Source organism: Nerophis lumbriciformis, linkage group LG01, assembly GCF_033978685.3.
Source record: "Nerophis lumbriciformis linkage group LG01, RoL_Nlum_v2.1, whole genome shotgun sequence".
Taxonomy (NCBI): Eukaryota; Metazoa; Chordata; class Actinopteri; order Syngnathiformes; family Syngnathidae; genus Nerophis; species Nerophis lumbriciformis.
Genome location: NC_084548.2, coordinates 43182671 through 43195475, shown reverse-complemented (window position 1 = coordinate 43195475; position 12805 = coordinate 43182671). Strand labels below are relative to the sequence as shown.

The following is a 12805-nucleotide window of genomic DNA, read 5'->3' as shown; positions in this document are numbered from 1 at the left end:
CACATCCAGCTTTTACCCTTGGAGGGTCTTAACTCCCAATTAGAGTTCCTTTTAAAAACCATCACTGATACTGTATCTCACCAACGTGAGTACATCCCTCATTTTAGCCAATGTATTTGCATTTAATTATCGTACTACTAATGTGTGTAAAATAAAATAAGATAGCAAAACAAAGCATCAAACACAACATCCAATTGTGGTTTTAAGGAATATGTCCTACCTGAGTAAATGTATTTTATTACACATGACAGAAATTGCAATTCACTTGTCATGTATGTGTAAAAACTGTTGTTGATACATCACAGCATATCATAGCAATCCCTACACATGCACATTTTACCCATTGTGGATATAAGCAGTACAGCGATGCTCAATCTGATTGGATCCCTTTTCACTGCACAGTAAACTACAGTGAATCCGGAAAGTGTTCACAGCGCTTCACTTTTTCCACATTTTGTTATGTTACAACCTTTTTCCAGTGCATGTGCCTCACAATACGAAGGTCCTGAGTAGTCCTGGGTTTGATCCTGCGCTCGGGATCTTTCTGTGTGGAGTTTGCATGTTCTCCCCGTGACTGCGTGGGTTCCCTCCAAAGACATGCACCTGGGGATAGGTTGATTGGCAACACTAAATTGGCCCTAGTGTGTGAATGTGAGTGTGAATGTTGTCTGTCTATCTGTGTTGGCCCTGCGATGAGGTGGCGACTTGTCCAGGGTGTACTCCGCCTTCCGCCCGAATGCTGCTGAGATAGGCTCCAGCATCCCCCGTGACCCCAAAAGGGACAAGTGGTAGAAAATGGATGGATGGATGGAATAAATTCATTTTTTCCTCAAAATTTTACACACCACACCCCATAATGACTGTGAAAAAGTTATTGTTATTATTTTTTTTAGAAATGTTTGCATTTTTTAAATTTTAAATAATAATAGAAAAATAGAAATCACATGTACAAAAATATTCATGGCCATGAAGTTTAGAAGTGAGATCAGGTGCATCCTGTTTCAACTAATTATTCTTGAGATACCTACAGCTTAATTGTAGTCAACCTGTGGTAATTTCAGTTGTTTGGACATGATTTGAAAAGGCACACACCTGTCTATATACAAAGTCCCACACTTGACACTGCATGGCAGAGCACAAACCAAGAATGAAGTCTAAGAAACTGTCTGTCGACCGCTGAGACAGGATTGTCTCGAGGCACAAATCTGGGAAAGGGTACAGAAAAATATTTGCTGCTTTGATGGTCCCAATGAGCCCAGTGGCCTCCATCATCCGTAAACGGAAGACGTTTGGAACCACCAGGACTCTTCCAAGAGCTGGCCGGCCGTCTAAACTGAGCGATCGTGGCCCTAGTCAGGGAGGTGACCAAGAACCCGATGGTCACTCTGTCAGAGCTGCAGCATTCCTCTATGGAGAGAGAAGAACCTTCCAGAAGGACAACCATCTTTGTAGCAACCCACCGATCAGGCATGTATGGTATAGTGGCTAGATAGAAGCCATTCCTTAGTAAAAAGTTTGCCAAAATGCACCTAAAAGACTTTTAGACCATGAGAAACAAAATTCTCTGGTCTGATGAGACAAAGATTGAACTCTTTGGCGTGAATGCCAGCCGTCATGTTTGGAAGAAACCAGACACTGCTCATCACCAGGACAATACCATCCCTACAGTGACGCATGGTGGTGGCAGCATCATGCTGTGGGGATGTTTTTCAGCGGCAGGAACTGGAAGACTATTCAGGATAGTGGGAAAGCTTAATGCAGCAATATACAGAAACATCCTGGATGAAAACATGCTCCAGAACGCTCTTGAACTCAGACTGGGGCAACGATTAATCTTTCAGCAGGACAACGACCCTAAGCACACAGCCAGGATATCAAAGAAATGTCTTCAGAACAACTCCGTAATTGTCCTTGAGTGGCCCAGCCAGAGCCCAGACTGGAATCCGATTGAACATCTCTGGAGAGATCTGAAAATGGCTGTGCATCAATGCTTCCCATCCCGCCTGATGGAGCTTAAGAGGTGCTGCAAAGACAAATGGGCAAAGAGGAATGGGCAAATCTGCCCAAAGTGTGCCAAGCTTGTGACATCGTATTCAAAAAGACGTTAAGCTGTATTTGCTGCCAAAGGTGAATCAACAAAGTATTGAGAAAGGCCGTGAATACTTATGTACATGTGAATTTTTTTAGCTTTAATAAATGTGCAAAAGAAAAAAACCTTCACATTGTCGTGATGCGATATTGTGTGTAGTGTTTTGAGAATACAATTTCAATTTGGAATATGGCTGTAACATAACATCTGGAAAAAGTGAAGCAGTGTGAAGAATTTCCAGATGCACTGTACCTTTATGGATCTGGTTGCTATTGCTGAATATCCACTGTCAAATACTCAGGGCTACCCCAGGCTTAACTGGGGCCCTATCAGATTTCTATTTTAAGCCCACCCCCCCTCCTTTGTCGTTATTGTTAGTGTTTTATTTTGTTTATAATGAGTGCATTTAATGGGCTGCATTTTTTATTTCAGTTTGGACGACTTAAGCCGTTTATGGGGACAGCCAACCACTCGAGAATTGGGTAAATGGAGCTTTGTAGACACCCTGGAGTGGAATTTGAGTATTACATCTTTGACAAATTATCTCAAATATCTCACCTTTCACTCATTTGCAGAAAATATCATCATTATTTCAATGGATAAAGAAACGTATAACATTCCACATTAACTACATCTACTAATGTTAAGAAAAGATGATGCTAAAAAAATACTGAGTCAAAAAGCCTTAATAATAACAGAGGAGCAGTCGGATGAGATCACAATGGAAGGCAAGCCGGGTTGAAGACAAGAGGTGTTAGACCATCACGCACTATCACTGCAAACCATAATTCTGAACAATTACTCATTTACAACACTCAAATGACTGACAAAAATGGACAAGCGGTGCTCTGCCTGTGTGGTGTGGATGCAGATGCAGGGCCGGGCTCCAGGCCCCCTGGACCAGTACCAGTCATTTTGAGATCTGGCCTCAGAGTCAAAAGTCACAGTATAAATGTCTGACAAATATGCCGACAACGCAGAACAATGTAGGGCGGGGGTGTCAAACTCGTTTATATTGAGAACCACATTGCAATTAGGGCTGCTCTCAGAGGGCCGCTTGTTCAGGTGAATATGTAGTAAATTAATATAAACATATAATAGCACAATTTGCATGGGCAATCATGTTTGATTATTATATTCTTTTACCAATATTTTTTTATTACCAACAATTGAAGAGAAAAGACAGAAGCTCAAGGGGGCTCTCGATAAAAACCTGGTCCTGCCAACGGAGGTACGCAAAGAGGCGTTGCAGCTGCAGAAATTCCTGGAGTACGATGACGACGGTGCAGAAGGTGTCAGCTCGCACATGGACGACGAGTACAAATGGGCTGGAGTTGAAGACCCTAAAATCATGGTCACGACGTTCAGAAAACCCAGTACCAGACTCAAAATGTTTGCAAAGGAGGTGAAGCTGCTTTTCCCTGGAGCTCAGCACATGAACAGAGGGAACCACGAGGTCCCTGCACCTGTTCAGGCCTCCAAAGCTAACAACGTGACAGACCTGGTGATTATTCACGAGACCAGAGGACAGCCAGATGCCTTGGTGGTGTGCCACCTGCCATTTGGACCCACCGCCTACTTCACGCTGTATAATGTGGTCATGAGGCACGATGTCCACAACATCAACACCATGTCCGAGGCCTACCCTCTTCTAATTTTTCACAACTTCACATCTCGGCTCGGCAGGCGGGTGTCCAACATCCTCTAGTACCTTTTTCCAGTGCCTAAAGAGGACAGTCGGCGTGTCATCACTTTTGCCAACCAGGAGGACTTCATCTCTTTCAGACATCAAACCTACAAGAAAACAGACCACAAGAACATTGAGCTGACAGAAGTGGGACCAAGGTTTGAAATGAAGTTGTACATGATCAGACTGGGCACTCTGGAGAACGAGGACACGGCCAAGAAAAGAAGGTTCCTCAGTGTTCAATAGGCTGATGAATCTTGATGGTTATGTGCAGGAAACACATTCTTTCAAACACGTCTGCCCACTTTCATGCCTTCTTCAAATAAAAATAAAAATGAAACCAACATATTGATGGAAAACTTGCTTTAACATCTTAAGTCAAGGTGACAAACAGATTTTCAAATATTTATTTTTGATAACCCAAAAAATGCTTGGAAAATCTTGTTGCACGATCAGATAATACTAAAGTTTAGAAAACATGCAATTGCATGCAGTACATTTTTTCTGTCAAAGTATGAAAACAAATACGTTTAGCTTGAAAGTGTTTGTTTATTTTCACACACACCTTTACAGTCTTCTGCGGGCAGGGGCGCCGCTAGGGATTTTGGGCCCCATGAAAATAATCTTTACAGGGCCCCCAACACAGTGTCATTATTTTTTCTGTATTATAATTTCATCATCATTAGGGGCCTCTCTGGGCCCTCCTCCATCATGGGCCCCTAGAATCCGTCTCCTTTACCCCCCCTTTTCGGCGCTCCTGTCTGCGGGCCACATAAAATGAGGTGGGCCACGTAAAATGATGTGGCGAGCCCGTTTTTCATGAAGAAGCGCATGTAAAATGTCAATTAATTAACGACAAGGCGCGAGAATTTTACCGCAAACATAGCTGAGCCTGTTTCTGCGCTGTCACTAACACAAGTAATTGCACATTTTCACAGTGGTGCACTGCATTAGTGCTGGTCTTGTAGGGCATTTATACCGGATTTGAGCCCAGTTCAGAGTTGTCTCAGGCAGGATTGCAAATGCATGTTTTAATAATCATTATTTAGATAATTATGTTAAATTTGTCACTTTGCAGTAACATAATTTCTCTAAATTCAAGTTTGATAATGAGGAATTTAAATTAAAAAGTATAAAAATAGTTCCGACATAAAATGTGCAAAATGTTTGTAATGATGTCGGTGGTCTCCAAATAAAAATGCCCTGATCTCAATTAATGAGAATATAGTGCAAAAGTTATTTGATATCAGCAAATTAATTTAGACAAAGAGACCAATTAAATGCTCAGAAGGTTTGTATGTTTATCTGATGATTAAAGCATGATCCACTTCTTTACAATACAGTAGCCTCTGGTTTATCCCTGTTAATTGGTTCTGGAAATAACTGCAATAAAAGAAGAATCATTCATTATAAATTAAATATGTTCATAGCTATAGCATAAATTACCTGTTTACTAACATCTAAACACCTTGTTCAATATTATGAGAGCACTCCATACACAAAATAACACTCTTTAGTCACCTTTACACTTTTAAAATCAAATATAGTAATGCCACCTAAGGCTAAGGCAATCAGTGGCCATGATACTGAACAGCACGCTCTGATTGGATAGGTCTCCTCTAGTGTCTAATACTACTATTATTGATGATTTTAGTTTATTTAGCGCATGCTTGAAAATGCTTAATCCCGGCCAGAAAAAATTATAATATGATTTTATATATATATAAATATATAAACTGTGTATATATACTGTATATATATATATATATATATATATATATATATATATATATATATATATATATATATATATATATATAAACTGTGTATATACACTGTGCATATATATATATATATATATATATATATATATATACACATATAAACTGTGTATATATATATATATATAAATATATGTATATATATATATATATATATATATATATATATATATATATATATATATATATATATATATATATATATGTATGTGTGGGAAAAAAGTAGTAGTCTTGTGATTTTTTTCCCACACATACATATATTGCGCTCTACTACGGTATCGAGCACTATTTTTTGGATAACCTTATTAAGACATATATATATATATATATATATATATATATATATATATATATATATATATATATATATATATATATATATATATATATATATATACATCTAGAGGAGCCAGATGATTCAGGTGGTTCAGGCATCTGGTCAGGATGCCACCCGAACGCCTCCTTAGGGAAGTGTTTAGGGCACGTCCGACCGGTAGGAGGCCACGGGGAAGACCCAGGAAACGTTGGGAAAACTATGTCTCCCGGCTGGCCTGGGAACGCTTTGGGATCCCCTGGGAATCCCAAACACATGCATAAACTATATATATATATATATATATATATATATATATATATATATATATATATATATATATATATATATATATATATATATACATATATGTATACAAACCCCGTTTCCATATGAGTTGGGAAATTGTGTTAGATGTAAATATAAACGGAATGCAATGATTTGCAAATCCTTTTAAACCCATATTCAATTGAATGCACTAGAAAGACAAGATATTTGATGTTCAAACTCATAAACTTTATTTTTTTTTTGCAAATAATAATTAACTTAGAATTTCATGGCTGCAACACGTGCCAAAGTAGTTGGGAAAGGGCATGTTCACCACTGTGTTACATGGCCTTTCCTTTTAACAATACTCAGTAAACGTCTGGGAACTGAGGAGACACATTTTTTAAGCTTCTCAGGTGGAATTCTTTCCCATTCTTGCTTGATGTACAGCTTAAGTTGTTCAACAGTCCGGGGGTCTCCGTTGTGGTATTTTAGGCTTCATAATGCGCCACACATTTTCAATGGGAGACAGGTCTGGACTACAGGCAGGCCAGTCTAGTACCCGCACTCTTTTACTATGAAGCCACGTTGATGTAACACGTGGCTTGGCATTGTCTTGCTGAAATAAGCAGGGGTGTCCATGGTAACATTGCTTGGATGGCAACATATGTTGCTCCAAAACCTGTATGTACCTTTCAGCATTAATGGCGCCTTCACAGATGTGTAAGTTACCCATGTCTTGGGCACTAATACACCCCCATACCATCACAGATGCTGGCTTTTCAACTTTGCGCCTATAACAATCCGGTTCTTTTCCTCTATGGTGCGGTAGACACGACGTCCACAGTTTCCAAAAACAATTTGAAAAGTGGACTCGTCAGACCACAGAACACTTTTCCACTTTGTATCAGTCCATCTTAGATGAGCTCAGGCCCAGCGAAGCCGACTGCGTTTCTGGGTGTTGTTGATAAACGGTTTTCGCCTTGCATTGGAGAGTTGTAACTTGCACTTACAGATGTAGCGACCTACTGTAGTTACTGACAGTGGGTTTCTGAAGTGTTCCTGAGCCCATGTGGTGATATCCTTTACCCACTGATGTCGCTTGTTGATGCAGTACAGCCTGAGGGATCGAAGGTCACAGGCTTAGCTGCTTACGTGCAGTGATTTCTCCAGATTCGCTGAACCCTTTGACGATATTACGGAGCGTAGATGGTGAAATCCCTAAATTCCTTGCAATAGCTGGTTGAGAAAGGTTTTTCTTAAACTGTTCAACAATTTGCTCACGCATTTGTTGACAAAGTGGTGACCCTCGCCCCATCCTTGTTTGTGAATGACTGAGCATTTCATGGAATCTACTTTTATACCCAATCATGGCACCCACCTGTTCCCAATTTGCCTGTTCACCTGTGGGATGTTCCAAATAAGTGTTTGATGAGCATTCCTCAACTTTATCAGTATTTATTGCCACCTTTCCCAACTTCTTTGTCACGTGTTGCTGGCATCAAATTCTAAAGTTAATGATTATTTGCAAAAAAAAAATTGTTCATCAATTTGAACATCAACAATGTTGTCTTTGTAGCATATTTAACTGAATATGGGTTGAAAATGATTTGCAAATCATTGTATTCGGTTTATATTTACATCTAACACAATTTCCCAACTCATATGGAAACAGGGTTTGTATATATATATATATATATATATATATATATGTATATATATATATATATTCTGCTGTGAAGCCACAATATTTGGACCCGATGTGGCGAGGGTCGACTGTATTGAACTTTTTGACACATTTTATAAGAAACTACCGAATTTGGTCTCTTGCAAGCTTTAAAAAATTGAGATTTTAAAGGAAACAAAAATCTTATCACAAATTTTATTTAGCTTTTTTTGGCTTGTATTAACTGCATACAAGTATTAACAAAATCTGACTTTTACAATCAATATGTGTGCTTATTTGCAGAATAATGAAAAGTATAATGATATGCAGGGGCGCCGAAAAGGGGGGGTAAAGGAGACGGATTCTAGGGGCCCATGATGGAGGGGGGCCCAGAGAGGCCCCTAATGATGATGAAATTATAATACAGAAAAAATAATGACACTGTGTTGGGGGCCCTGTAAAGATTATTTTCATGGGGCCCAAAATCCCTAGTGGCGCCCCTGATGATATGACTTCATGGGGAAAGTGCATGAAAGGTTATGTAATTATGTATTTAGAGTGACTATGTGTATACTCATATGTGTCTTCTGTTACCATAAACCCAAATCATTAATGACATGTGTGTAGTTGTGTTTACTTCACAGAGAATCCACCCTGTTTGCTTTTATTGGTTTTGGTTGGGAATCCAGAATCTTCCCACAGCTCATCGAGGACAAACAGGAAGGCAAATCATTCTCTTCAGTGATAAAAGACAAACAGGTCAATATCACCTGCAAGCATTAGGCCAAATCATCAAAACTATTAAGAAATGAAGAAATACAAATGTTTCACTCTGTGCACCTATATAAATAATATAAGAATATCTATTTTTGAAGTGAACTACTGAAATAAATACAAGAATGATATAAAATATATATTTTTGGAGCTGCGCCTGTATATTGCACAGCATGAAGGACCTGAGAGCTGTGACCCACATCAGAGGAAGACGGAAGGAGGGCAGGCCTTGTTCGTGATTGCCGGGCATCCGGGTCCTTCTACTACGTCACCAGCAAAGGGCGATCAGCACCACGGATAGATCTTGGTCAACAAGCCAGCGGCCCCCCGCTTCGTGTCGGAGGTCTCGACGAGGCTCTTCGCCTCACCTCCGCGCCCCACGGACAAAATAGAAGGCTTTCTTTCAGGATATGTCGTCTCGGTTGTTCCGGAAGTAGCCGCACGAGCCGACCATTTCGAGGAGGGGAGAGCGAGCACCAGCAGCAGCATCCTGATGATGGGGATCATGTGCTCCGATAATCGATGCCATCGTCGGGTGTTTCTTTGCTGGAGGGCGCAGACACATCTTTTCTGGACTCTGACTTAAACAAAATCAAAACGCTGGGTGCCTTCTTTTTTCTTTTTTCTTTTTTACTCTCACGCCTTCCTCTACCTTTTGATGGCGAGGATGGCAGACGTGGCTGTTTTTGTGTCCCGCTTGACTGCTGAAAAATGCAAATGATTGTTTTTGAACGATACGGTCTGACTCCTAGAATGCTGCATGGGACAGAGCCCTCTTAAAAAAAACGCCTCAAGCCATATTTTGTTTATTTTTTATTTTTGGATTATGATTGTCGCCAAAGGTCCCAGATGTGAGTGCGTGGATGGCATGTCGTTGTGTTCCCGCACAGCCCGTCTTGAGTCGCCTTCCTCGGCTTTGGTCTGTCTATCCCTCGCAGTCTTCTGCTATGGGTAGCAAAACATGTAGGACCTTCTCCTCTCTTTTATGCCGCCAGCCGCTCAGTGCTCATGACGAAAAACTGTCTTTTTTAGGGAAAACACGGCAAAATGGACCAAGCCGAACACAAATAATTGTGTCTGGTTCGGCTGGAAGGTTTGGAAATCTTTCATTTGTACCGCTTTTTAAACACACCCCTGGCTCATTTAGTCCCCTGTGATTAATAATTGGCCGTCTGATTACAAGAAGAAACAAATAAGTCTCCGTCTATGTAGCCAAACATGTTCAAGTATCGGATCCGCATGTTTTTCAACGAACTGAAAGTGCTGGTGTTTATGCGATCCGATTCGAGACAGTCCGGCCCCGACCCAGAGAGACGACCCACCGCCATGCGAGGCTTGGGGATGGGCGGCTGCGGCTGGCCGCCTTTCGTCGACTGCCATTCACGGGACGACGACGAGGAGTACTACGGCAGTGACCCGCGGCCCCGGAGCCTGGCCTTTGAGGACAAGGAACCCAAGCTGCAAGTGGGCCTGGACGCCGTGTCCCTGGCCAGCACCGCCAGCAGCCTGCGAACCCCCCAGTGCCGGATCTGCTTCCAAGGCCCCGAGCAGGTGCAGTAAACGCGTTTCAACACACTTTGATCCGCATGATTTATGCAAAAGGGGGCTTGTGTTGTTAGTTTTATTGCTAAAAGCGGGTCACGTGAGCTATACTGTACTAGCAGGCTGCGTTCAGCACAGTCTTTTGTTTGAACACATGATTCTTGTTTTCAGCAGTTCCCACACATCTGAAATCCCGCCAGCATAGCAACAAAGAAAGTTAACCAATGAGATCTGCAGAATGACAAATATGCTTGAGTCACAATCATTGAACAATGGACCCTCAGGTCCTCATGTGTCACATGACCATTACTTTTCTCACCATAATTAAGCTCATCTGCTTTTTTTTGTTGTTGCTTTTTTTACTCCTGAGCCAAAAGAAAAGTGTAAGAAGTGCACATGTTTGGCGTGTTTCCAACCAGATGTGCTGAAACCTGTTCAGCAGATCAAGCTGAAGCAGGATCATTAGAGAGACTGTACGTCTTGTAGGAGCACAGATGGACATTACCATTTAGTCACTTCTCCGAGATGCGTGTTATTGCAGCCCATGTGCTAATTTATGACATCTGCCTTCTATGAGTTTCTATTGTGAGGCGTAGTAAAGCAGGCAACACTTTTGGATATGAGGCACCCGTTTGATGTCACCCACTTGCCCCCTCAAATGTCTTCCTTTAAAAATGGGGGGGCTAGTATTTATTGTGCAAGGTGACTCATCGTGTAACATGGCCATAGCTACAAACAAAGACTGCACTTCTAGCTGTACCTAGCACAGATATTAGCTTATTTTCTTATGCAACGTGGCTTTACTGGTGCAGGCGGGGGGAGCACGTTTGCCATTTTATTATCCTTTCATAATTTAAGAGGTCACAACAGGGGCCCGGGTCATGTCGCTGTCAGCGGGCCAATTACCTGCAGACGTAATCCCTTCACTCTGTGGGCCGTGTCAATGTGCTATAGCTGTCTGTCAAAGTGTGCCAGAGTCTCATGTTGGTACACGCATGCTCATAGAAGAAAGATGGGGCTGAGGCACCCGTCTGCCCTTTCAGCCTCTAGTACCACTTTCTATGAGGGATAGGTTACCATAAAGATGGAACCCAGTGATGATGGATTTATAGTCAAGTCATTGCTAACACAGGTCACTGGTTTAAGTTAAACAAGTACCAATGATTGTCACACACACACTAGGTGTGGTGAAATTATTCTCTGCATTTGACCCATCACCCTTGATCACCCCCTGGAAGGTGAGAGGAGCAGTGAGCAGCAGTGCTGGCCGCGCCCGGGAATCATTTTTGGTGCTTTAACCCCCAATTCAAACCCTTGATGCTGAGTGTCAACTTGTAACTAGTGCTGTCAAATGATGCATTTATCAGATTAATCACACTTTTGAATTTAGATTAACCATGGTTAATCACAGATTATTACTCGCTTGCATCATTTAAAGGGTTTTTAACCTTTTTGACCTCAAAACCCAACATTCCCACTACAGAGGGGCCCAGGGCCCATTCAACTTTTAACACTAAATTAGTAGTCTTACTTTGGAGTTTATTTGCTTTTAATAATTATATACAACCTATTTACAATTTAACAGGATAAACCTAGTCAAATGATATGAAAGCATGTGCTAATAACAAGATTAGGTCAGGCTGATACGAAAATAAATACAATACTACTATTAAATATACTGTAAAAAAATGAAGTCATAAACACTGATGAAAAATACATTTACACACAATTACGTAGTACTTAAATGAACACATTCTAAATAAATTAATAATAACAATAATATTATTTGTGTTTCTTAAATAAACTGTCAATAAAATTGAAGTGCAAATGAAAATACAGCGTCATCACTTAAGTCATATTTCTTGGGCTTAAGAAACTTCTCCATGACATTAGCTCCAGACTTGTTTGTTAGTTGTTGTCATTATTGCCACAAGTGGTGGAAAAGGTTACATTTGAGTATCGCTGGGGCCCATATAAACCACAGCTGAGAAACATATTTTTTTTGGTGTCCCTCTAGGAGGCGCTCATGGCCCAACAATGTGCCCCGATCCATTATTTTCTGAATGTCGTAAAGGAACTTTTAAAAATGTTTTTACTTGCATGTAATTTATTTGCTCAAAACTTGCTAACAGTTTTATCTTAACTCCCAACACACTGTATTTTGGAGTGAAATATTCCAGTAAGCACAACAGTTAGTCTCCTCACTCATCTTTGGTATGCATTGACCTGATCACTGACCGTTTAACAATCCGCAGTTAACCATCCGCGGTTAAGGTAAAGGAACATGTACAGTCAAGATTAATTGTGATTAATCTGCGTATATATCCATGAATAATGCAAAAAAACAGTCAAAATAAATTGTGTGATTAATCTGCGTAACCCCATGAGTAATGCAAAACATTTTTTGTGATTTTTCACAGGAGTTAATTCCTTTTTAATTTTTATAGCCCTATTTGTAACCTGTTCTCATTTTGCATAATTGCACTTTAGATCTCACCATGGGCAAAAACGAAAATAAAAAGATTGATAAAATCTTGCTCACTATGCTATGAAATTACATTGGATTGTGTAAGTCAAACATTAACGATAACGGAAATAGCGTTAATACAAACCCCGTTTCCATATGAGTTGGGAATTTGTGTTAGATGTAAATATAAACGGAATACAATGATTTGCAAATCCTTTT

General features: G+C 40.5%; 1 protein-coding gene and 1 pseudogene across 1 annotated transcript in view; both read left to right on the top strand.

The window, feature by feature from the left end:
- Positions 1-2556: 2556 nt before the first annotated feature.
- On the top strand, positions 2557-4022 carry LOC133612253 (U3 small nucleolar ribonucleoprotein protein IMP4 pseudogene; annotated as a pseudogene).
- A 4823-nt stretch (positions 4023-8845) lies between these two features.
- Positions 8846-12805, top strand: part of marchf9 (membrane-associated ring finger (C3HC4) 9) — a 51632-nt gene continuing 47672 nt past the window's right edge. Inside the window, exon 1 of the mRNA XM_061982445.1 lies at positions 8846-10128. Coding sequence (XP_061838429.1) covers positions 9796-10128 — 333 coding nt within the window. The 5' untranslated portion in view covers positions 8846-9795. The remainder of the gene's footprint in view (positions 10129-12805) is intronic.